General features: G+C 42.3%; 1 protein-coding gene across 1 annotated transcript; it reads right to left on the reverse strand.

Moving 5' to 3' along the window:
• Nucleotides 1-1,542: 1,542 nt before the first annotated feature.
• Nucleotides 1,543-24,240, reverse strand: pik3cg (phosphatidylinositol-4,5-bisphosphate 3-kinase, catalytic subunit gamma). The gene is made up of 24 exons (XM_085251981.1): nucleotides 24,041-24,240; nucleotides 22,725-22,944; nucleotides 22,468-22,639; nucleotides 22,086-22,348; nucleotides 18,772-18,858; nucleotides 18,579-18,679; nucleotides 18,281-18,450; nucleotides 18,008-18,195; nucleotides 15,958-16,065; nucleotides 15,753-15,837; nucleotides 15,239-15,668; nucleotides 15,032-15,130; nucleotides 14,815-14,950; nucleotides 12,184-12,249; nucleotides 11,910-12,053; nucleotides 11,032-11,113; nucleotides 6,949-7,052; nucleotides 6,651-6,797; nucleotides 6,477-6,567; nucleotides 6,212-6,342; nucleotides 4,212-4,323; nucleotides 3,920-4,077; nucleotides 3,713-3,794; nucleotides 1,543-3,494 (listed from the first exon to the last, which is right to left on the reverse strand). Exons 2-24 carry the CDS (start codon nucleotides 22,935-22,937, stop codon nucleotides 3,295-3,297), a joined length of 3,369 nt encoding a protein of 1,122 aa, XP_085108107.1. The 5' UTR covers nucleotides 22,938-22,944; nucleotides 24,041-24,240; the 3' UTR covers nucleotides 1,543-3,294.
• Nucleotides 24,241-24,730: the final 490 nt, after the last annotated feature.

The following is a 24,730-nucleotide window of genomic DNA, read 5'->3' on the forward strand; positions in this document are numbered from 1 at the left end:
CTTCCGGTCCGAGGCAGAGCAGTTCCCATACCAGACTGTTATACAGTTGGTCAGGATGCTCTCGATGGTGCAGCGATAGAAGTTCACCAGGATGTCTGAGGACAGGTGGTTCTTCCTCAGAGTCCTCAAGAAGAAGAGGCGCTGGTGAGCCTTCTTGACCAGCTTGGAGCAGTTGGTCGTCCAGGTGAGATCCTCGGAGATGTGGACTCCCAGGAACTTGAAGCTGCTCACACGCTCCACAGCCGTCCCCTTAATGTGGATGGGTGGATGTGGGTCAGCATTCCTCCTGTAGTCCACGATGAGCTCCTTGGTCTTCTCGGTGTTAAGCAGCAGGTTGTTTGTGTCGCACCACTCAGCCAGACGATCCACCTCCTCCCTGTAGGCGGCCTCATCGTTGTCACTGATGAGGCCAATCACCGTGGTGTCATCTGCAAACTTAATGATGGTGTTGGAAGCATCAGCAGGTCTGCAGTCGTGGGTGAAGAGGGAGTAGAGGAAAGGGCTCATCACACAGCCTTGTGGTACACCGGTGTTCATTGTGATGGTAGATGAGCAGCGGTTATCCAGCCGGACATGTTGGGGGCGGTTGGTCAGGAAGTCCAGTAACCATTTGCAGATGAGGGAACTGATACCCAGGTCTGTCAGTTTCCTGATGAGTTGTGAGGGGTGGATTGTATTGAATGCTGAACTGAAGTCTATAAACAGCATTCTGGCGTAGGTGTTGTTGTTGTCCAGGTGTGAGAGGACAGAGTGCATTGCGATGGAGACTGCATCCTCTGTGCTCCTGTTCCGGCGGTATGCGAATTGGTGGGGGTCCAGGGTGGGGGGGAGACAGGATTTGAAGTGTGCTAGGACCAGTCGCTCTAAGCACTTAGTGATGATGGGGGTGAGTGCTACTGGGCGGTAATCATTGAGGCAAGATTGAGGCAATTCTTCATGGCATGGATTCAACAAGGTGCTGGAAATACTTCACAGAGATTTTTATCCATGGGCATGATGGAAGCTATTTGAATTCAGTAAACGTCTTGACATAATCCAGAAACCAGTTTGAGAGTTTTGACATGGTGTGTTATCCTACTCAAAGCAGCCATCAATAGATAGCATTGTTTAAAAGCCTGCCCGAGTGTACCTTAGTTGGTATTAAGGGGCCCAAAGTTTGCTAAAAATATATCCCCTACACCATTACTCTATTACCACTACCAGCCTGAATCGTTGACACAAGGCAACACAGATCCATGCACTGATGTATATTGCCAAATTCTCACCCTTTCATCCAAATGTTGAGGCACCAATTGAAACTCAGACCAGGCAACATTTCCCTGTCTTCTTTTCTCCAATTTTGGTGAAACTGTACAAACTCTAGACTCTGTTTCCTGTTCTTAGCTGATAGGAGTAGCACCTGGTAGGTTCCCCTGCTGCTGTAATCCATCTCCATCAAGGTTTGACATGACATGTTGTGCATTCAGAGATGCTCTTTAGCACACTTCTTGGCTGTAGTGAGTATTACTATGAAAGGACATGACTTACATTGAACAGCACAAACACGTTTCAGTCCTTTTATTGTCCGGAATCAACGTCTACAGGCAATTACACGCACAAAAAGGCTTGATTATAAAACGTTCTTTCTGCTACAAAAAAAAAAGAAGAAGAAGAAAGTTTTCCATCTTTCCAATAATGTTTTAATGCAAACTTTAAAAAAACACTGATTGTCAAACTACTGCATTTAACTTTCTTTTAGCTTTTATCTCCAACATAGATACATGGATACTACTGATATGGAAAGACAACACAATCCCACTTCCTGTTTATTTCAGAAAAACTGTGGAAAGACAAAAGTACATATTCATACAGTAAGCTGCAACTTATCTCTGTACATGGCTGTTATTTTAAACTTTAAGACAGCAAACAGCCATAAAATAGACTGAAACATGTTTTTAAGTCATTACATAATTAGAAGTTGGAAATTCCAGTTTTAAAGACATCGAACAGTTTTTCCTTAATGGGCAGCGCAAATAAAAACCACTTTCACGTATAAATAATAAGCCTCTCATCAAGCACAAAGTTGGATGTGTTATATTATTTGCAATCTCTGAAAAGGAGAATCTAACCATTTCAATAAACTCTTGCATACTAGTCAAATATATATATTAAACATTTAATTACCTGGACACTGAAACACTACTAAAATACTCTGACCACATTTAAAACATTTTTTAAGGATGAACGTAAACATTGCAAAGATCCGTTTTTTACTGTTTGCTTCTGTTTTAAAAGCTTTCTTTTTAACTACTGCATTAAGTGGTGTCACTAAAGCAGACAGATTCAGTGCTTTTAAGTCTTAGGTCACTCCTATTTTGCATCTAAAAATGACACATTTGATGTTTGACATGGTCCATTGTGCAGTGAAAACAGTCATACCTGTATTTGGTTTATCTCTCCCCTTGGTCTGAATCATAGCATATAACCTTTAGCGCAAAGCTTTGCAGGAATGGCTCAGCAGATAAAATTTAAGTTAGTGACGTTTTATAGACAGTGACATCCCATTATTTAGCGAAATATCTCATTTCAGATGGTCTCAGCTCATTCACACAGGCCTAGAGACTGATCAGGCCATCTCCCCTGGCAACCTCTAGTTGCTAGGCAAAACTGTGTATTTGGCAACCACTTGGCAAGTGGTTCCTGGAAGTTGGGGAAGGTTGCCAGGTGACATCAGCGCTGCACCACAAATCGTCCTTGTGATTGTTTTGGTCACTATTAGATTGCCACAGTCTCCCATAGCTTGCATGGAAGACAGCAATTTGTTTGCAAGCAGCCTTGACTTGAAAAAGCGCACCACAAACAGGAAACAGAGAAGGTTCACCTTCAAAGTTCTGCCTTACCACTGGAACCAACACATTTCAAAAGGCCCAACTTTTACTTTGAGGGCAAATGTGTTCCGTTTCTGGTTTGTGTTGCACTTTTAACAGTTTCACTACAGCTGGGTGAGCAGTTTTCAAGTGTTTGCAGACAAGTTAACATCTTCCTTGAAAAAGCAACCAGAAAGAGGTTTTTGTTGCAGAACCGTATATCTCTTTAAACCACTCTCAAAAACTTGTTGAGAACACGGTTTTCCCTCGTGACCAGTGGCTGTCTAATGGTCACCGACCAGTCTCTAGATGCCTAAAACACCACTTTCAAAAATACATTGTGTGCAAACATTTTAAATCCTTCTAGATTGTCTTCAGATTTTAAAGTCAATGACTCTTCAGTCATTGACTTTTTTTTTTTTTTTCATGGAATACATCTTAGTAAGTCCTAAGTGGACCGTTTCTCCACACCCTGCTTGATTCCCAGGACCAGATGAACAAACCAGTTAATCTGAACCATCCAGCCTTTCTCCCTGCAGATCTCTATCTGGTCCAGCAGGTGGCGCTGTGCCTCATCTTCACTGCGGCCAACAGTCAGGGCCTCGCGGATGTACTCGATGTCCTCCTTACTAGTCAGCTGAGGCATCCCTGTTAATGAACCAAAAATAAGTGTCAAAGCATGAGCATGTCTTAGTTTCACTTCACTTTGGTATCAATATCTAAAAAGATTGAAAATCTGTTTAAAACTACTTGTCACCAGTGAGCCAGTCATACTCAAATTGGGTACAACTGGACCAACCTGTGAAAATGACACTATTATTATTGTTTTAATAACTGGGTGTTGTGGTATCAGGAGGAGATTGTACCAGTCATAAGCATCATGGAGAAAAGAATGATGAGCAGGTTGGTGTGATGCCGAAGGGCGAGGTAAGCCTTCACGCACACGTCCTGAAACACAGAGGATGTTCATATAGACAAATGTGACTAACTGGTGTTTGCATGAATCTGCATGAATTTAAGAATGGGACGTGTGTGTTCCTGCATCTATATTGTATTGACATGAAAAAAAGCACCTGGAACTTCTGGAAGTGGGGGCTACTTTTCTTTCCCGAAGTTCCCATAACATACAGGAAGTCTGGTGTGAGCACAAAGGGAACCCACTCCTTACTGATTCCCATGAAACTCTTGTAATTCCCCAGGATGTGACCAAAGTCGATGTGGAAGAGATTCCCTGCAGAAACACAAAGGAGGTCTTTTAGTGTGGTGCCACTCGAGTTTAATTTCTTTCTAAAAATATCCCATTTTTGTAATTATTTAATCTGTATTTTGTCTGACAGTGACGTGAAAACGCAGATGTAAGATTACCAGATTCAGTGATCATGATGTTGTCGTTATGGCGATCCCCAATACCCAGGACGTATGTAGCCACACAGTATCCACCACAGGAGTACAGGAACCTCTCCACAGCCTGCTGGAACTACAACACAGACAACAGAGTTTTTAATCATGTACTTGTATACGACAACATCCGGGCTGTAACCCATCCAGCTTTGATAAGTGAGCTTCACACTAATAGTGTAGCTGTTAAAAACATGCACAAGGACATTCAGCTCCTCATGAAGACCCAAGTTTAATCATCACGACTAATGCAATGGCTAAAGCCCTTACACTGACCTAAGCCTAACTTTATCTTAACCCTTTAAACCAAGTCTTAAATCTCAAAGAGGTCTTTGAAAGGGGTGTGGAAAAAATGAAACACCATCACTCTTACAGCCTAAAAGTGTATCAAAGATAGACTATTACACACTATGTTTTCTAAATTCTGTGTCAAATTTATTAATTTTCATCTTCAGTTTTCTTGAACAAATGACTTGCGTCGCACAGTCTCTAGTTTGCATGAGCAGTTGTTATGAAAGCTCCAACACAGAATCTGCCCACTGGGAACATGCAGAGGCACAAACACACACTCACACACACACACACACACACACACACACACACACACACACACACAGTGAGTGTATCTTCGCATCAGTCCTTGCTTCAGAAGTGTAGCTTTCTGACTGCCTGCATGTGATGCATTTTGGACACATCTGTAAATTGTAGCTTTAACAAATAACCTCAGTTACACTCTCGCCCAACAGACGCTGCACTATTAAAAGCCAAGTGAGCACACTCACTCACACACACAACAATACTGTTTTGGAAAGAGAACAGCCATAATTATACGGTGGCAGGTTAAATTGATGGTATGTGTGTGAGTCACTGCTGATAAACAAAAGCACCCAAGAAGCAGAAGAAGTCAATGCTAACTGAGCTAGATTAGGGAAGATTCGATTTGGGAAGACTTGTACTTACGTTATATTGACCCCTTTATTTGAAACTCTGGCCATATTTAATATGAGAATCAATTATTGTAACAGAGTTAATGCCAAAAGTGACAAAAGGAGTAACAGGTCCCCTTTAAGAAACTTTGACCTTGTAGTTACTGGAAACATAACTCGGTTTAAAAAAACCACGCAGAGGAAAAAGCGCAGACTGTGGGAGTGCAGGTGTCTGTGCTAAAAGTAGCGCACGTGGGTGCCATAGCGACAGGAAAAACTCTGACGGTTGCTTCCTTCCTCTCTCTTCCTCTCTTCAAAGTGTCATTTCCTCTGATCTAATAAAGTCTGCAAAACTGGTCTTATCAACACAGTTACTTAATGCATGCATTGCGTGCAAGGCTTGTAACTAAAGCTTTGCTGATCAGCGACATGTAATCAAGTATAATGATGAATTGGAGCGGAGGTATCAAATATGGGGGACAGGGACCAGAATCAGCCTGACAAAGACTTCAATCCGGTCAGCTGGATTGCTTTGCGAAAATGGAAGTAGGGCATAAAAAAAGTCCACCAATGGATTTAAAAAAACTAGATGACAGCTTTGTAATGCCATTTGTTTTATTTGAGACTTCTACATCATCCGTGTGATTTTTTAAGCAATAAATTGCTTAAAAAAAAAAAATCCCAGCTGCACATCACTGAGCAGTGATGACCAGGAACGCAAGCAGCATGAAAAATCATCAAAGATGGAAAATACAGCATGAAAAACACAGTGACAGCAGTGGAAACTTCATTGTTTAGCACTTGGTTTACCTTCAGCTCTTTGCGTGTTAGGACTTCGCTCTTCACCGCAGCTGATTGACCACAGGACAAACAAGTGCAGCCCGCAGACCGGTTGTACTGCATATTTTTGACACTGACCCCATCTGACAACAAACACTCTCTGTAGGTAGTCAGGCTGTCCACGACTGCCCGCAGACTGTCTTCGTGCTACCCCCGCTCAAGCGTAAAACCATCATAAGCTGTCAGTGATACAGTACGTACCTTGTCCTCACTGACACACTTGTCCCGGAGCCACTGGTAGAGGATTTCATCTTTAAATGCGCCGGTGCTTCCCACAACACTCTGCTGGATGTTGGCGATGGTGGTGGCGTCCTTAACAATCTCAATCATGCCTACAGTGATGCAATAAAGACAGCGATGACACGCTATTTTGGATTTGTCAGGCTCACATGATCAGCCTTGGTTGTTATAAATGAGGGACACAGGATCTAATATGTTTTCTGTATCTCTGCAGGGAATAACCGACCTATCTTATTTCCAGTGGAGATGCAGCCGTACGGTAAAAGACAGAGATCCAGCGATTCAGTCTCCCAGATCGACTCCATGATCAGCAGAATCTGCAAAGAAGACAGACGGAGTGCTACAGAACTTTTCTTCTCATAACTCTCTCAGTCCTGTCTAAGGCTGAGCTGCTACACACCTGCAGGATGAGCATATCCTGTCTGAGATCATCACCGTCTTTGAAGATGATGCCTATGGGGTCTTTGGAGAGAGTGGTGGAGTCGGCCCGTTTGAACTGCAGCCACAGCGGCTTCTTCTTAGACGCCATCACTTTGCACTGCTCAATCTACATAAAGATAAATTGTTTTCATCAAAAATTCAGTCATTTATAGATACAATTCTGACGTCTCTGCCCAGAAATAAGCACTCATGAGAGCTGAAAGTTGTTCTAATTTCAGTGTTTATTGCAGGGTCGTGTTGATGTGTTTGCTCCTCACCAGCAGGGCTCCAGCTCTTAGTCCTGGATCATAAGGAACTCTGAAGCTCTCTGGCAGACCAGAGGACTGCAGATTCTCCAACTTCTGACGCAACTGAAACACCACTGAAAAACACACACTTCTTTCTTTACACGTCTTTTCAAGTCTTAGTGCAAATTAGAAGGTTTAGAATAGTCAGAGTAATATCGACACATCAAAAAATAAAAAATAAATACACATCTGACCATACAGTACATACATGCAACCATGTATTCATACAACAGACATGCTTTACACATGCTTAGATACAAATGCTGGTGTTAACCACAGAAAGTACAACCCAGAATAAACTAGTGAAGAATGTTTAGCAAAGAAAGGTAACCGTAGACATTTAAAGCAAAGGTTTGGGGTGCAAACCTCAAAAGTGTGATATTCTGTTGATAACAGAATAAATAAAACCAGTGTGGAAGAAAAAGTCAGCAGGTTCACTGTATAAGCAGGACCAAAGCCTTGGAGGGTTTGTATTTAAAACTGAAACCATCTATCCATCTTCTTCCACATATCCACTTTGGGGTTTGCAAGGGCACTGGAGCCTATTCCAGCTGTCATAAGACAAAAACTGAGCTTACACCCTGGGCTAACACAGAGAGACAACCATTTTTTATTATTATTAATCCTTTATTTATCCAGGTAAAAAATCTCATTGAGATTAAAAATCTCATTTCCAAGAGAGACCTGGCATCATAGCAACAAAAGTCACATACCACATAGGTATCTAACATTTAAAACAAATACAATATCCCATACAAATATGTGTAAAATATACAATAACAGATCAAATTAAGAGTACATTAAAAATAATCACACTGAGTAAAAGAGCTGTTCTCTCGTTCCTTTAAGACAGACTTAAACTCTCCCAAGGTAACCAATTCTGATAACTTCAGTTCCTTCTGCAGATTATTCCAGGAAGCAGGGGCAGCGTATTTAAAAGCCCTTTTCCCCAATTCTGTTCTGATTTTTGGGACAATCAATTGTATGATTTTGTTCGAACGAAGGTTGTATTGGTTGTGGTTTTTACACATATAAACACATAAATAAGATGGAACCAGCCGAAGGAGAGATTTATAGATAAAAATCAACCAATGGGAGAGTCTGCGAATATGCAAAGATGGACATTTAGCAGCAGCATACAAAGAACAATGATGTACACGATTTCCATAGCCAGTAATAAAACGTAAAGCACAATGGTCCACAGTATCCAACCTCTTTAGGTAGTGGGCAGGTGCATTCATAAAAAGCAGGTCACCATAATCCAATAAAGGTAAAAAGGTTGCACGAATCAAATGTTTTCTCACTTGGAGGGAGAAACAGGATTGGTTTCTAAAAAGTAACCTAGTTTTAATTTTAACTTCGACACAAGCCTTTGAATGTGAGTCTTAAATGACAAATTCTGATCTATAATGATCCCTAGATACTTGTAAGATGTGACCATTTCAATTTCAGATCCTTGAATTGTTTTAATCTTAGGAGACGTAGCTAACAACTCTTTGCCATTTGAGAATAACATGAACTTGGATTTCTCTGGATTTAACACCAACTTAAGTTGAGTTAAATGGGACTGAACGACATCAAAGGCAGACTGCAGAAATTGCAGAGTTTGTGCTACTGAAGGGGATGAACAATAAATGATTGTATCATCTGCATAAAGATGAAATGCTGCGTTTGACAAATTATCACAAAGGTTGTTTATGTAAAGAGAAAATAGCAATGGTCCTAATATGAGCCCTGCGGAACTCCTTTGGATACTGGGAGAAAAGAGGAAGAAGACCCAGCAGCACGGACACACTGTTTTCTTGCTGACAAGTAATTTGAAAACCAACTTACAGCATTTACAGATAGACCAATATTGTTTAGACTATTTAATAAAATAGCATGGTCAACTGTATCAAAAGCCTTTGACAAGTCAAGAAAAAGAGCAGCACAGTATTTTTTGCAGTCCATTGAATCAACAATGTCATTAACCACTTTAATAGCAGCAGTTATTGTGCTGTGTTGTTTTCTGAATCCTGACTGATGTTGGGAAAGAACTGAATTTTTGTCCAAAAAGTCTTTCAGTTGTTCACTAATGAACTTTTCTAGAACTTTTGCTAGAACACACAATTTAGATATGGGCCTGTAATTATTAACATCTGAAGGATCACCTCCTTTCAGCAAAGGGAGAACATAGGCAGATTTCCATATTACAGGGATCTCACTGTTCGAGAGGCTAAGATTAAAAATGTAAGTTATCGGTTCTGCTATAAAATCTGCAGCCAACTTAAGAAAATAGGGATCAAGTTGATCTGGTCCTGCAGATTTATTTAGATCCAACAGATTTAAAGCCCTATGGACCTTAAAAACATTTAGTGGAGAAAAACTGAAGGGTTGGACCACAGATTCAGTTTGAGCGGTTGCAGAGAGAGCCTCTTGTTGATTAAGCTGTTTTAAATCTGGATATAAAGATTCAAATAGAGATCCTGAAGAAACAATATGCTCATTAAAGCAGTTTAGAATGTCGCATTTCTCTGTTAAAGTGCAGGAGTCTTTTACAACAAAAGTTGGCATCTCGTTTGTAGTTATGTCCCCATAAGAAGATTTTATTATTTTCCAGAATTTTTTAGGATCGTTCAAATGTTTAGTAGTTTTTGAAAGATAGAATTCTGATTTGGCCTTTTTAATTAAGGAAGTTGAACGGTTTCTGAGCTGTCTAAAAATCAGCCAATCCGCTTCGGATTTAGTTTTTCTGGCCTTAGCCCAGGCAGCATCCCTTTTTTTGAGTAGACTAGAGAGCTGAAGAGAAAACCAAGGGTTGTTTCTGCATTTTACTCTAAATTTGCGGATAGGGGCATGTTTATTTATAATTTTGATAAAAGTATCATAAAAATAATTCCATGCCAGCTCAAGATCAGTTATCAGGTAAATTCTACTCCAGTTATAGTCCCATAAATCATGAAAGAAAGCTTGCTCACAGAAATGCTTAAAATCTCGTTTAAAAGCTATCTGTGGCCTTGATTTTGGGAGCTTCGATTGCCTGACTACAGCTACCACACAGTGGTCACTGATATCATTTGCGAAAACCCCAGTGTGAGAATATTTATACGGCATATTAGTTAAAAATAAATCAATAAGTGATGACTTTTCTGGGCATTTAAGATTTGGACGAGTTGTGCCGTAAATTAGTTGTGTGAGATTATATGAATCACACATGGATTTAAAACTGTCTGAGGCAGAGGACAACCAGTCCCAGTTGAAATCTCCGGCCAGCACAATTTCATTAAAATCTAAAGCCTCACTACTAGCTGAGGGGGGTCTATAACAGCCCACAATGGTAATAAAATAGCCCTTGAAAAGTTGGAGTTTGAGGGCAAGAAGTTCAAACTGCTTACAAACAGATACCGATGAATCGACAGTAACATGGAATTTGCTTTTTACATAAATTGCAACACCGCCACCCTTTCTGGGGCGGTCGCAACGGAAAAGATTATAGCCCGTTATTGCAATGTCTTTGTCAGTAATTGATTTAGTAAGCCAGGTTTCTGATAATATAAGAATATCAGTATCTAACTCTTTCATCCAAAATTTCACAAACTCAAGTTTGGGAAGAAGACTTCTGACATTTAAATGAGTGATACCAAGACCTGTTCAAGTTTTGAAATCACAAGGAGTACTTAAGCATTTGCAGTCTGGACCGGGATTAGGTTGCACATTTCCAGATAAAAGAAGCAGAAGAACAATAAAACATTTTCTTTTCACAGATTTTTTTTGTAGGATTACAGACTGATTTCTCTTAGTGCCCGATCTCTTCACGCCTAAACGCAGTTTACTGTCGCCAGTTAACCTAACAGGCATGTCTTTGGACTGTAGGGGGAAACCAGAGTGCTCTGAGCACGTGCAAACTCCACACAGAAAGGCCGGCAGGTTTGAACTACCAGCTCTCTTACTGTGAGGTGACAGGGGCATCCACAAAGGAGTACCACTAAATTACTTTAAAAAAAATAAGCAAATAATGCACGTTCATGCTACACGATATAGGCTCATATCAGTGCTTCTGTTTCTGCTCCTCACCTTGTGGCGTAACATCATACTTGTCTGCAGACATGGTCTTGATCTCACGGGTGACTTTCTGCAGAGCCTCTGTCATATCCACCTGCAAGCATCAGGACTTTCTGTCAAAGATGTGTTCAAACCCAACCCCCCAAACACCTTCTTCTTCAACACAGCCTGAACCTTTCTAGGCAGCTTTCTCGTCATTTCATTAAGAAGTCTTCGGCAAAGCTCTTCTTTGGTCAGCTGCTTTTTGTTCCATTCTCTGTAAAGATTATCCCAAATTTGGACTCCGTAAGACATGCTGCCACCAGTGTTGATTTTGCTGACCAACAATTTTTTGTCACAATTTTCATCAATGACTTCTTTTCCTCTGATGAAAAGAAAAATGATATCTAAATAAAAGTGAATGCACGAGGACAGAAACCAGCGAATAAAAACGAGATGAAATAATTCTGAACGGAAAATTCCAATCAGAACTATTAAGTTGTCTAGAAAGGCGGGACAAGTTTGGAAGTGATCCAATCAGAAGTAATCACCACGTGCAGTGAGGTTAGACATGCTCATTTGATGTGCCCCCAGGATCAGTACAGCTGGTTCACACTGTGTCTCATGAAAACGTCACAAAATCTCAACGCTTGGGAGGAAGAGATGAGCAGACATATGGAAACATTTCACATGTGACATCAAGGAAAATTAAAAAGCTTTGAAAACCGTGTTAAGTCTACTCTAATTATGACTAAAACTACATTTAAATTTGCTGTCAAAGTTATTGATGGTTGCCCCTAATTTTCCCTTCTTTAAGAATGGCGTCTTCACAGCCTGCCCTTCAGACCATGCGTATCACATTTTCACAGTACTATACAATTGTGGAAACATCTATAAATAGGGCGTGTCACCTGCTTCCGGAAGTCCTGCAGCATATTTTCACCACAGCCTCTGAGGTAGGCCTCCAGGAGGACAGCGTACCTCTGCTGGTAGTGCTTGGACTGAGCGATTTCACTCCGCAGGAACCAGAAGAGAAAATGACCGATACGCTTACTCTGCAAAAGAAAAACAAAAGGTGTTGTTTAACTTGACATTTTTTTGACTGCAGTTATTGTGCTAGTAAAACACACACACACACACACAGAGCTGAAATGACATAACACAGGCAGACACATGTCTGCTTACCCTCAGAGCTCTCTTCAGCAGGAACCTGACTAGAGCGCTGTCATGGTAGGGCTCAAACTTGACTGCCTGCAGGACACACAAACACATAAACAAAGCAGCTAACATGATTTCTGATGATAGCACAATGTGTGTCTACAACAAGCCTGTGTGACCTCTGGTGTTGTGCAATGCACAAAAAGGAAAATGAAACATTCTTCCTACTCCAAAGCACGTGGTGGTGGGCTTTCTAACAACATCACGCTCTCTTCTCTTTGTACATGTTGCCGTTGGGTTTAATTTTTAGAAAATACAACATCTCCTTTCACTGTTATGCTGACGATATCCAGATTTATTCACCTTTGAAATCCGACGTGTCCGCTTCTTTGCAACCTCTGTTCAACTGTTTGCATGAAGTTAAAATTTGGTTATCACATAATTTTCTTACATTGAACGAGAATAAGACCGAAATCTTTGGTAGTCTTTGGTAGTCACACTCCGCTAGACCAGTTAGCTGATGCCCTTGGCCCTCTCGCTAGCATCTCTCGCTCGCTGTAAGAAACCTTGGAGTGTTCCTGGATGGCTCTTTTAAACTTGAGAAACACGTCTCCACTGTGGTAAAAAACAGCTTTTGCCAGTTGCGTCAGATATCCAAAGCAAAGCCGTTCCTTCCTTTAAAGGACCTTGAAAAGCTTATCCACGCATTTATCACATCCAGATTGGACTACTGTAACTCCCTCTACTCGGGCCTCCAACACTCTTCTCTTTACCGGCTTCAGTTACCGGCGCGTCTTTTAACAGGTACGAGAATATATGAACGCATAATTTTAGCCAAATTACATTGGCTCCCTGTTAAATATCGCATAGATTTTAAAATTCTTTTATTCACTTTTAAAAGTCTGAATAATTTAGCGCCCAGCTATCTTTCTGAACTACTCCACTTATACAATCCCAACAGAGCACTTAGATCATCCAATCACAGGCTCCTAGCACAACCTAGGTCTCGAATGAAGTCGAGAGGTAACCGGGCCTTTGTAACCGTGGCACCTAGACGTCTTAAAACTTATCTTTTTACTTTGGCTTTTGATTCTAACTAGTTGGCTGTTGTGTTGTTACCTATTTTTTGTTGTCCTGTTTTATTGTTTGTTTTAATTGTCTCATGCTTTTACTGACTGTGAAGCACTATGGTCAACACTGTTGTTTTAATATGTGCTATATAAATAAATTTTGATTTGATTTGATCATCTGCCAGGTGAAGTTAGCAGGCTGTGTGCACACATTTATACCAGAAGAACTGCCTTTTAACAGAGGCTACAGTGTGTTGGGAAGCAGCATGGACTGGCAGTAAAGCAAGTGCAATGAAAACACAGAAGTAACTGTGCTCCAACATAACTGCTATTTAAATGTTTAGAAAAAGAGGCAGCGAGTGGTTTAAAAAGGACTGAATCCCTTTTTTTAGCATATTGTGAAGCATCATGGAAACAGTGTATGTAATGTGTATTCTTTCACGTTCACCCTACAAAGACTTTGACACATGCATGTTCTGGAGAATTTTGATGGTATAATATATTCCACAGATCAGTGAGATGTCATAACTGCATTTAGGAAGATGTCTTTCTCCTAAAAGGCTCTTTTGTTGGCCACGGCTGACGACTGATACAGTATCGCTCATGCAAAGCTGACTGCAGAGTCAACTAAACTCACAGCATGAAACAGTGAATCAGACAGAGTGAGAGTGTAAATGCAAAAGAGGCTTGGTCCTCTCGAGCTAATATTTATCCGACCAGTCAAATGTTAGTGGTTACACATTTGAAATCAACAATAAACAACTGTAACAGCAGCAGAGTGTGTGCTCATCAGCACCGCATCATAAACTCACAACAACACAAAACTTGGCAGCAGCAATGTAAAGCAGGCAGTGTGTGTTTTTGTTCACCAAACAAACTGCCAGCGTAGGATTAAAGTGTAGCATGTCTGCGCTAGGCTATGCTAACCAGCGTCACATAGATACCAGAGCCTGAATCTGACACAGGAAACGAATGTCCAACTCTAAAGTGCAAACAGTCTCACATTATCGACACATCAACACAGAAACTGTAAAAGATCAACTTTAGCATTCAGCAACATTTTAAAAAATGCATTAGATTGATTGTTTTGTAAGCAAATGTGGTTTCAGCTGCCAAAAGAATACAGCAGGATACAAAATGTACCATCTGTTTCCTGGTTGTAGATGGAGGAAAGAAAAGTTCTGTGCAAGTACAGCGAGTACATGTTAGGTATGCAAATGTTAGCGGCAGATAACAGCTGATTTTAATGCTGGCCCACGTCAGTCGATGACTCAGCAGATACTTTTACAGCCTTCTTCGATTACAATTGGAGACTCTCACATAGGGCGCCACTTTATTAGGTACACCTCACTAGTGTCAAACTGGACCCATTTTTGGCTTCAGGAGTGCCCTGATGCTTCATGGCACAGATTCCTCTGTGCTGAGACCTTACACCCTCCCTCCATCTTTAGCTCTGAATGCACATGTATAGAAAGGTAGGAAGGTCCTAGAAAAGAGCTGATGGCTAATTCTGTGACTGAAGTGGTTCTTACTCAGATTAACCAAATATTATTTATATTAAAATAAAAGGAAAAAAGACAGGGTGTACCTGTACAAGCTGGAGAAGATATCGGAGCACATCATCATCCTCCAGCGTCTCCAGCTTCCTGACAGCCATTGAGCGAACCTGTGCATCTGAGTAGTGGCAGTCAAGCAGCTGCATGGCCAGGCCAACATCCAGACCACTGCAAAGCAATGTTATGGTGAAAGGTGATACGACATTGATCCTAAACACAGTACAGTGGCAGTTTGAAACGCTCTTGTACCTGGTGTCCCATGCGCTGCTGCGCTCCAGCAGTCGATGCGTCGCCAAAACATCTTCCTGTTTCCCCCATCTGACTGAGCCCAGCAGCTTTGGGTAGGCTCTAAGGGCAAGGCATTTGTTATAAAATTATATTTTCAGTACTTTGGGGCAAAACATTACTTTATTGTCGTTTTAATTTAAAAGGACAAATAAAGAAATAAATCAGTACCTGGGGTCACGCATACATTCGTGTCTAAAGTGCCACAGCAGCTCTTTGTCCTCAGGGCTGAGGGGATGTAGGGGATCGGTACCTACAATGGCCTCAAACTGCTTTTTCAAGTGGTTTGGCATCTCTCTCTGACCCCGCTCCCCTCCCTCTGCGTCCTCACCCCCAACAGCCCAGTCCCGGCCCACATCCCGGCTCTTGGGTAGTACCACAGGGTAGCAGTATTTGTCCAGCAAAATGGCAATGGCCATGGAAGAGGCCTTGTCTGGGTTCGTGGCTGAGGTGAGCTTGTCCGCGTTGATGCTACTGCTGCTTTCCTCGCTCTTTTCTGGCATTTTCCACATGTGGAGGATAAACTCCCCCTGGCGGAGCAAGGAGCGGTGATCGATCAGGAGCAGGTTCACGTAGTACAGGAGACGACTCTTGGTCTTTCCTGAAAGCCGGGTGAACACACAGAATAAAGCATTGCTCTGTAGATTTTCAACATGCGAAAGAACAGAAAGGGAGAGGACTTTACCATCAAGACAGCTGCTTCCCGCTGTACTCTCTTGATAAGAGCTTCCTTTGGAATTTGGGATCTGGGGTTGCTTCCCACAGATCACCTGGGTGGGAAACGTAGAACCATTATGTAACAAAAGTACAATAGTTACAGCTTAATGATTATTTATTCTACCAACAAACAGAGAATGATAACAGCACCAGAAAGAAATTTCTTAGATTACCTGGAGGTTAAGGCATGCCCCCTTAGGCAGATCCTTGATCTTAATGTTAAACTCCAGCCAGCAGTTCCACAGCACTTCTTCACTGAAGGTTTTAGAGGTGGTTCTCTCCTTAAAAATGTAAAAAAAATAAATAAATAAAACACTGCTTTTATCACCCTCCAGCCTTTTTCAAACCCATCTATTTCATATATTTTCATGCTGCTTATACATTTGTGGGCAGAAGTCATCATGGGCATGAATGTGAGGGTAATTTGGAGCTTCCAATGCTTTCTTTGAACTGTTCTTTTTCTAAGGTGGCATACATCTTTAGTTCAAAAACAAGAAGTGAGTGCACAAATTTGAAATTCCTTTAGATATTTTTTAATCCACTATTTAAGTATACATAAAGGGTCTAAAATATACATGCTGCTGCCACTAATATTGGGTTAAATGTCCCTTAGCAAGTTGCACCTGAACCAGGTGCTATTAGTAGCCAACAATAAATCTCGCTGTATATTTGCCTATTCTTCTTGGCAGAATTGGTAGTTCATTTAAATTGGTTGGTTTCCTGGCACAGACCCAGCATTTAAGCATAATCCACGGGCGATCGTGGCTCAAGAGTTGGGAGTTCGCCTTGTAATTGGAAGGTTGCCGGTTTGAGCCCCGGCTTGGACAGTCTCGGTTGTTGTGTCCTTGGGCAAGACACTTCACCCGTTGCCTACTGGTGGTGGTCAGAGGGCCCGGTGGCGCCAGTGTCCGGCAGCCTCGCCTCTGTCAGTGCGCCCCAGGGTGGCTGTGGCTACAATGTAGCTTGCCGTGAATGGGTGGATGACTGGATATGTAAAGCGCTATATAAATACAGGCCATTTACCATTTAATTTTGAAGAGGCTGAGGTCAGAGCTCTGCCAAAGCTGTTCAGGAAGCATAATGGGCCATTATGTTTAAACTGCAGATTCCAGGATCAGCAGTTTAAACAACTGTTAATGTAAGTACATGTTAGTTGGATGTCTTACCGTTTTACCAAGGTCTAGAAGAAGACCCAAACAGTCACCCTCAGAGGGTAGAAAACTGGTTTGAATGCTCAGAAACAACCAAGGCTCAAGCTTGCCATGGAATGGAAAAGTGCTGGAACACCAATGTCACTGTCCACAGTTAAGTGAGTTTTCCATTTCCACGGACTGAAAGGCTTGTATAGTTATATTTAACTCATTCACTCAGTGAAGCAGTGGGCAGCAATTCAGCACCCGGGGAGCTCAGTGGTACCTCAGTGCAGCCGTTGTATTTTCAAATTCAACACAAAACTGTTTTATGTAGTTTGTAACACAAACTATCTGCTAGCTAAATATGCAGTTGCTGTATTTTTTTTCTCTGGGTGAGAAAAAAACATTAAAGTGTGACAGATGAAAGACAGGACAGAGGAAGTGAACGTTAGCAATGCTCATGCTACCAGTAGTGAGAGTGCACTGAAGCACCCAATCTTAGGTATACCCTACCTGGCTAGTCTCATTTTAACCTCTGTTTATATGCTAATTATTGGAAGAAGCATACACATAAACACAACAGTCACCTGAAGGTGCCTAATATTGTAAGTTAGAGACCCTATGAGGACGCACTTGGCGACATTGGGAAGGAAAAACTCCCTTTCAACAGGAAGAAACCTTCAGCAGAAGCGGAGGCTATCTCCCGCTGCCAGTTTGGGTAAGTCAAGACATGAGCTGGATGCTTGAGAATCTGCATGGACCAAAACTGGATCACAGTCAGTTAAGGAAGTTAACCTCATAATAAAGCGCTATACAAATACAGGCCATAATAGTATTTGTCAGATAAATGCACTAAAAATGCTTCCAAAGCCACAACAAAATGATCAAAAGGTTAAGTTAATATGACTTGGTTCAGCTTTGATGAAGACCAGTAGGAAGCCAGTGGTCTAAGTTTAAGTTTAATGCAATTTAAAGATAAAATAAAGGGTAAACAAAGTGTAATTTAATCTAGAGACTGCAGAGGGATCAACTTGGTTTTATGGCTGGGCTTAAATTGTCGTTTGAAAAAGTGTAGTTTTGTCTCAATTACCTGAGCTAAAAGCTGCTGCCCGTGAAAGATGCTGGCCTCGATGTAGACAATAAACTCCGGGACTTTGGGGAGAGATGGGATGTCAATACCCAGCACCTTCACTCTGAACTTCCTGTTACAGTCCCACATGGAGATGGTGAACACCCGTTCATGGTCCTTCTCATCAATGGTCAGCTGCTCATGGGTGCCTGAGAGGGAAAAATCAAAAGACTAGGGTTACAAGGTTGGCCATGTGGAAAGAAAATGACTGAACAGCTTAGTTTAACTGTTTACCTGCAACTCCAGTGCAGTCATCAACTTGGGCCCAGTCTTCCTTCTGGACCAGATCCAGATCGGGATCAGGAGGCATCTCCAGAACCAGGTGGATTTCCTCGCCATTCTTCAGGCACTGACGGATCCAGTTAAAGTTCTCCAGAGGCTTTTCTCCGTACAGGTACTCCTCCCTGTGGGACAGCGGCATGCTTACTCTCTAATGTAACGAATAAAATAGTAATGCTGCTCTGTTTCTCTCAACTTGGTTCTCAGTTTAAGCCATCAGCGGCTTTCAAGCCCAACTCGATGGCACGGTTACCTGCCACACACCCGCAGCACAAAGTCAGTCTCACACACATTGTCGGGGATGCCCAGCAAAGCTCTTTTATTTGATGTCTTGGCAAAAAAGCTCGCCAACACCTAAACAAGATGGCAAACTTTCAGGAAACTGTACAGGAAATAGGCAGAGGAAACAGTAAAGATATAAGTGGAATTCATCACTGCACATCTACCAGTGTTGGTGTGTCATCAATGGAGACTTTGATGGTCTGGCTGGCTGTCCCTATGTGGATTACCACCAGAATGTGGCCATTATTGATCTGAGAGGAGGAGCAGAACACAAAAAACAACTTGAAAGTCTAAATAAACACACACTAAGACATTTACTCCAACATTTGACCAACAGCTTGTTGACAAATGGTCAGTCATTTACGTTTTGATGCATTCTCAATCATCCAGGTAAGTAAATCTCCAAAAGTTGATTCTATTCATCTGGACGTAGCGTTTTCAGCGGGAGAACCGTTTTGTCACTCATCCAAGTGACTTCCTCAGTCTGAGCTGACTGCAGGTTTCCCCAATCTTATAAACAGTACATTTGCATAATGACAGAAACCAGCCCACTGAAGGAACAATGGGCTGGGAGGTCAGTTCCTTCATCATGATTATGCAAAAACGGCCAGAAGACAGAAGGATGCGACACCGAGGACAAGTGGGTGAAGAATTTGTCTGGCAGACAGCTCACCCAAACAGAGAAAAACATCCTTGCTAAAGGGTTGAATTTTGCTGTCACGCCAAGACAAATCCCGCTAGTGGAACTGATCACAGCCACAGAAACAACAATATTGCAGAAGTGGAAGCAGAGCAACTACGGACAAAGGTTTCGGCCTGTCGCAGCAATGCAAAGCTCCCAGCATCCAACATCACCATGGAGGAGAGGAAGGCACTCACAACAACAATGACAACAACATTATCATCCTTCTGGCAGACAGGAGTAGGTGCACAGTTTTGCTAAACCAGAAAGACTATCGTGAGAAAATTTTGTCACTACTCAATGATGAAAATACTTATGAGCCCCTGAAACAAGACCCAGGCAGTGGCTACAGGAAGAGGGTGATAGACTGTCAGAAGCAGTTAGAACGAGACAATGCTATTGACCAGACCTCATACCACAGGCTGTACCCAGGGGAGTCTACACCAAGTCTGTATGGTTTACCAAAGATACATAAACAGGGTGCACCTTTAAGACCGATTGTCTGTATGATCAACTCGGTCACCAATAACATCTTTAAGTTTCTGGCTTCGATCCTCAACCCGCTGGTAAGCAGCTCTGAACACCACGACCAGAACACCTTGGATTTTGTTGAGATGTTACGATGGAGGCAGTTGAAACCATGGTCTCGTACGACGTTACATCTCTCTTCACTTGCACTCCAGTCATGGAAGCGTTGGAGGTAGTTCGTAAGCGATTACAGGATGATCCCAACCTCAGCAACAGGACCACTCTCAGCATCGACCAAGTGTGTTTGCTTTTGGAACTGTGCCTTCATTTCACCTATTTGACATACAAGGGTCAGTTCTACAGGCAGAAACATGGGTGTGCCATGGGTTCCCCAGTTTCACCCATCCTGGAAAATTTGTACATGGAAGAAGTGGAAAAGAGGGCTTTGCTATCCTACTCTGGAACACCACCAAGTCATTGGTTCAGGTATGTGGATGACACCTGGGTGCAAATCAAATCTCAGGACGTACCACAATTCATGGATCACATTAACTCTGTGGACCGACACATCAAATTCACCAGGGAGGATATGAAAAGTGTCAGGTTAGCCTTCTGTGAGATTTCCATCAGTAATGGGGGACATCTAAAAGCTGACGTGTACCGTAAACCTACAATACGGATCAGTATTTAAGGTTTGACTCTCATCATCCACTGGAGCACAAACTGGGTGTCATCAGGACGCTACAACACAGAGCCAACACCATCCCCACAGACACAGTGGCCAGAGAAGAAGAAAAACATCACATCAGGAAGGCCCCGAGTACATGTGGTTATCCCAGCTGGACTTTTGTCAAAGCTGGGAAGGCGCCAAAAGAAAGCTCCAGCTGATCCAGGAGAGAAGGACAACGGTAGACTAAGCGAAAACCTGTAGTTATCCCGTACATGTCAGGAGTATTGGAACAGTTGAGACGCATTTTTTCTAAACACCGCATCTCATTGGGGCATACATCGGGGAAACCAAACAACCTCTGGCAAAGCGAACAGCACAACACAGAAGAGCTACCTCGTCAGGCCAGGACTCTGCAGTCTATGGACACCTACAGGCCAGTGGACACTCTTTCAATGATAAGGATGTACACATCCTGGACAGGAAGGAATGCTGGTTTGGAGTCAAGGAGGCCATTTAGGTGAAAAGAGAAAAAGACCATCTCTGAATCGAGGAGGGGGCCTAAGTACCCTTAGGACCCTCCTCTTTCGCCATCTTACAATGCTGTGATTGCAGCCATTCCCCAACTCTCTGTGAATGGTACTCATGGCCATTGATCAGTGGTCTTTGATCAATGGTCATGAGAATTTGCATAATCATGATGAAGGAACTGACCTCCCAGCCCATTGTTCCTTCAGTGGTGCTAGTTTCTGTCATTATGCAAATGTACTGTCTATAAAACTGGAACTGAAGAAGTCACTTGGATAAGTGACGAAACGTTTCTCCCACTGAAAACGCTACATCCAGATGAACAGAATCAACTTTTGGAGGGTCAGTCATTTAGTGGAACATAATTTCTAATTAAGACTAAACTGAGAAATTCATCAAACAGTTGAAAGTTCAAGTTCAGCCTGTTGATCTGCAGTTTTCTTGATGCACTATTTTCCTCATCTCATTCAAAGGCAAAACTCGCTGCTCTCATTCTCTGCCCTGTTCTCCAAGCAAATCACTCCACAGTCAGTTTTTTTGAAAGAACTTTGAATGAAGAGCCTGGGGTTTCACACTGGTAGTAATACGCTCCAGGATCCAATCACCTGTCATTACAATCATACAACTAGGAGGCAAATAGGTGTATACAAGGCTAGAGGAGGTGGTTTCTGTAGCAACAGACATCCCCGTCTATCCTGTAAGCTCAGGCTGGTGAAGAAAGTGGCTCTTTAGTGAACTTACTACTCCAAGTCACACTTTTATGTGTGACTAAAGCTGTATCAGTCATCAGCGCAAGCACAGACTTTATAACTCAAGAAGAAGAGAGAACAGGCAGATGAAGTGTGGAGCTAATACTTTTTTTAGGTTTCAAAATGAATTATTATGACTGAAGCAGAAGCTGTAGCAAAGGTTGGTCCATTTTTTTTAAATAACCTAGCCCGTTTTTCTTTTCTACTTTATAATTATAGGAAAACATCTACATCATTTTACAGAGGTTTTCATTTAAGTCTGCAGGGCTTGGAGTTCTGGGTCAAACCTTGCATATACATATAAGTCATTTTGAACTGCAGTAATTAAAGCTAACAGTGCTAACTGTGTTATACTATTAAAAACACACACACACATACACACACCTTGGAGAGCAGGTGCTCGGGCAGAGGCTTGCGTGTCACCCAGGGGTCCATGGAGTAGAGCTTTGGGTCGCGTTCCGACAGCTCTATGCGTCGTGGGGTCAGCAGCTTCCTGCGTGTGAACTCCAGCTCGTCGTCGTGGACGTTGCTGACGTCGGTTACGTCGTAGCCAATCAGGTAGTTCAGGTAGCGCTGGTACTCCACAGACTCCTGTGAGGGCTGTGGGCGGGGCACTAGCTGAATCCGCCCCACATCCTTCTTCAGAGCTTTTGAAACAAACAAACAAACAAAAAACAATTTAACATGATTTAACAAAACATGATTTTTACATCACAGCTAAAGACCAGCTCAGACTCTGATTGCAGGTAGAAGTGGGTCGTGGTACCTCTCCAGTAGCGAATGCAGTCTAGCGTCTGGAAGACCTGGTGCTTGTCATAGATCTCGCAAACGTTGCCCTTCTTCTGGTACAACAGGATGCAATGGTCAGGAGAGAAGCGCTGGTAGAACTCAGGGCACAGGTTCGAAGTCACTGCCTTCATCCATACCTGGGCTTTCACCTGCAAATGAGGCGCAGTGAGGATTTTTAACATCTACAGCAGACGGTACGCGGGTCTGAGAAGAAAAGGAGTGAACGAGCCGGACCTGTTCGACAGTCCAGTTCCCAGCCACGTCCAGCTGCAGAGTGTCGGGGCCACTTCCACCCCGCGCAGCTGTGGGCAGCACAAACTCGACAGAGATCTGATCCATGGAGGTGGAGCAGGACGAGGTTATGGCTTTCTTTCTCCTCCTCCTTCGGCTCTCTTCTCGTGGTACTTGACACTCTTCGTCGCTCACCTGGATCTGCTGCCTGTCCATCGCCTAGCTTGAGGAGGATGAGTATATGGAAATAGGAAAAAAAATCCAACGCGCTGGTGTCATTAATTTGTGACGAGCCCTTCCCTTCAATAAACTCTGAAATTGGAAACATGCTGTGTTTCCTGCTGATGCTGGAAACTGAGACAGGCCATGATTGGCTGGTGAAAATATAAAATACCAAAGCATCTTCGAAGATAGACGACTCAGAGCCATCCCGGTATCAAGCATCGTCCAGCAACGCCTCCTCGTGTCAGCAAAATGTTGTGTCAGCAAATTTACCCAGATTAAGAAAGACTTCAGATTTCTTTTTTAAACTTATTTTCCATTTATTCACATCATAAATTCAGTTTACTTCTCTTTTTTTAAGATCCAGTTTTAGATTGGCATACTTCCTAAAAGTTGGTATCAGAAAAATTCAGTCAGTCAGTGCAGAGGCAGATGCAGCAATCAGCCCACAGACCTTCAATGTTTTACTGACACCCCCCCCCCCCTCTCTCTCTCTCTCACACACACACACACACACACACACACACACACACACACACACACAGCTCTCTATAATTAGACCTATACAAGAATAATACACTTTGCAATCTAAATGTTACCTCTAACTACACTTCAGAATCAGACACAGAAAATAAACACACTGAGGGCGACTGCATGTACTGGCACTGCTTTTGGGAAAGTAAAGATTTACCAAGACGGTATTACTCATATACCTCACTAATAACTAAATACTTTTTCATCTTTTCTTTCAAATCATCTTCACTGGCTGACGTGTTCAGGATTAAATGGCCGGGGTTTCCCTTCTGCTTCTGTCACATCAGCAGAGGAAGCTTTGAAAAGCAGGAAGCAAAACTCAAAACAACATGGATGTGATTACAAGTGGCTTTAGTGACAGTCTGCTGTTTTGACGACTGTGTCATAAACATTTAAAAACACTTGAAAAGTGACCGTGGGGCATCTACTGGTGGGGATAGTTCAGCCTGTATTTAACATGACCACAGCCGAGCAGGGTTAGCCTGTGGGTGTAACGGTACAGCTGCCGCAATAATCGAAAGGAGAGGCGGTAATTCTGTAAAATAAAATTTATAAAAACTCACCAATGAACGAAGATGGCAACGAAATCCGGAGCTTTGGACAAAAGTTTCGGCATTTATGCGGAAAGAAAAGACCACGGAATAGAGTAAATGATACTTTCAAGCTAATGTGCACAGTTTGTGGTTAAGGAAACGCGGTGCTTCTACTCAGAAACTTTGTCAAACTCTCTGGCCAACTTTTGCCCAGTCAGAGTCACACCGACACTTCCGGCTTCTCTCCAAAATAAAATACCATTACGCGACACCATGCTCTCATAGACCAGTGCAGAAAGTTATTATGTATAATATTTACAGTCAATGACATGGCCCCACCAAGCTGAACACGCTTTCTGCAAAATACGTAAAAGCAAAAAAGGGTAAAGCATTTAAATATTAAGGGCAAACTAAAGTGAAGGGATGTTTAGAGGGAGCATGTAAGAGCTATAAAAGCAATATTATTATGTATATTTATTATTTTTATTATTATACATACTTGCATAGTTCCCTAATTAAGTTAGTGCTTTCTGGCATCAGCATCATGCCTGATCCGATGCCGTAGAACTGCCGTTGTTCACTGCCCTCTGGCGGCTACAGTAGGAAACTACATTACTACCAATACATGCGCTCGTGAGAGGTTTAAGTAATACATTTGTGAAGGAATAAGGGCAAAAATAACAAGATCCGAATTTTACGAATAAAATATGTTGAGCTACC

Source organism: Mchenga conophoros, linkage group LG17 (genome assembly GCF_057382185.1).
Source record: "Mchenga conophoros isolate Kocher_MC1m ecotype Shallow Benthic linkage group LG17, M_conophoros_male_GT1.1, whole genome shotgun sequence".
Classification (NCBI taxonomy): domain Eukaryota; kingdom Metazoa; phylum Chordata; class Actinopteri; order Cichliformes; family Cichlidae; genus Mchenga; species Mchenga conophoros.

What these genes read in the sequence shown, in the direction of transcription:
- pik3cg (XM_085251981.1), bottom strand. Translation starts at nt 22,937, where the DNA reads ATGGACAGGCAGCAGATCCAGGTGAGCGACGAAGAGTGTCAAGTACCA. An exon ending in GGAACTGGACTGTCGAACAG is followed by an intron (nt 22,640 to 22,724) that starts GTCCGGCTCGTT and finishes CCTCATTTGCAG; the next exon opens with GTGAAAGCCCAGGTATGGAT. An exon ending in TGCTGAAGAGAGCTCTGAGG is followed by an intron (nt 12,054 to 12,183) that starts GTAAGCAGACAT and finishes TTTCTTTTGCAG; the next exon opens with AGTAAGCGTATCGGTCATTT.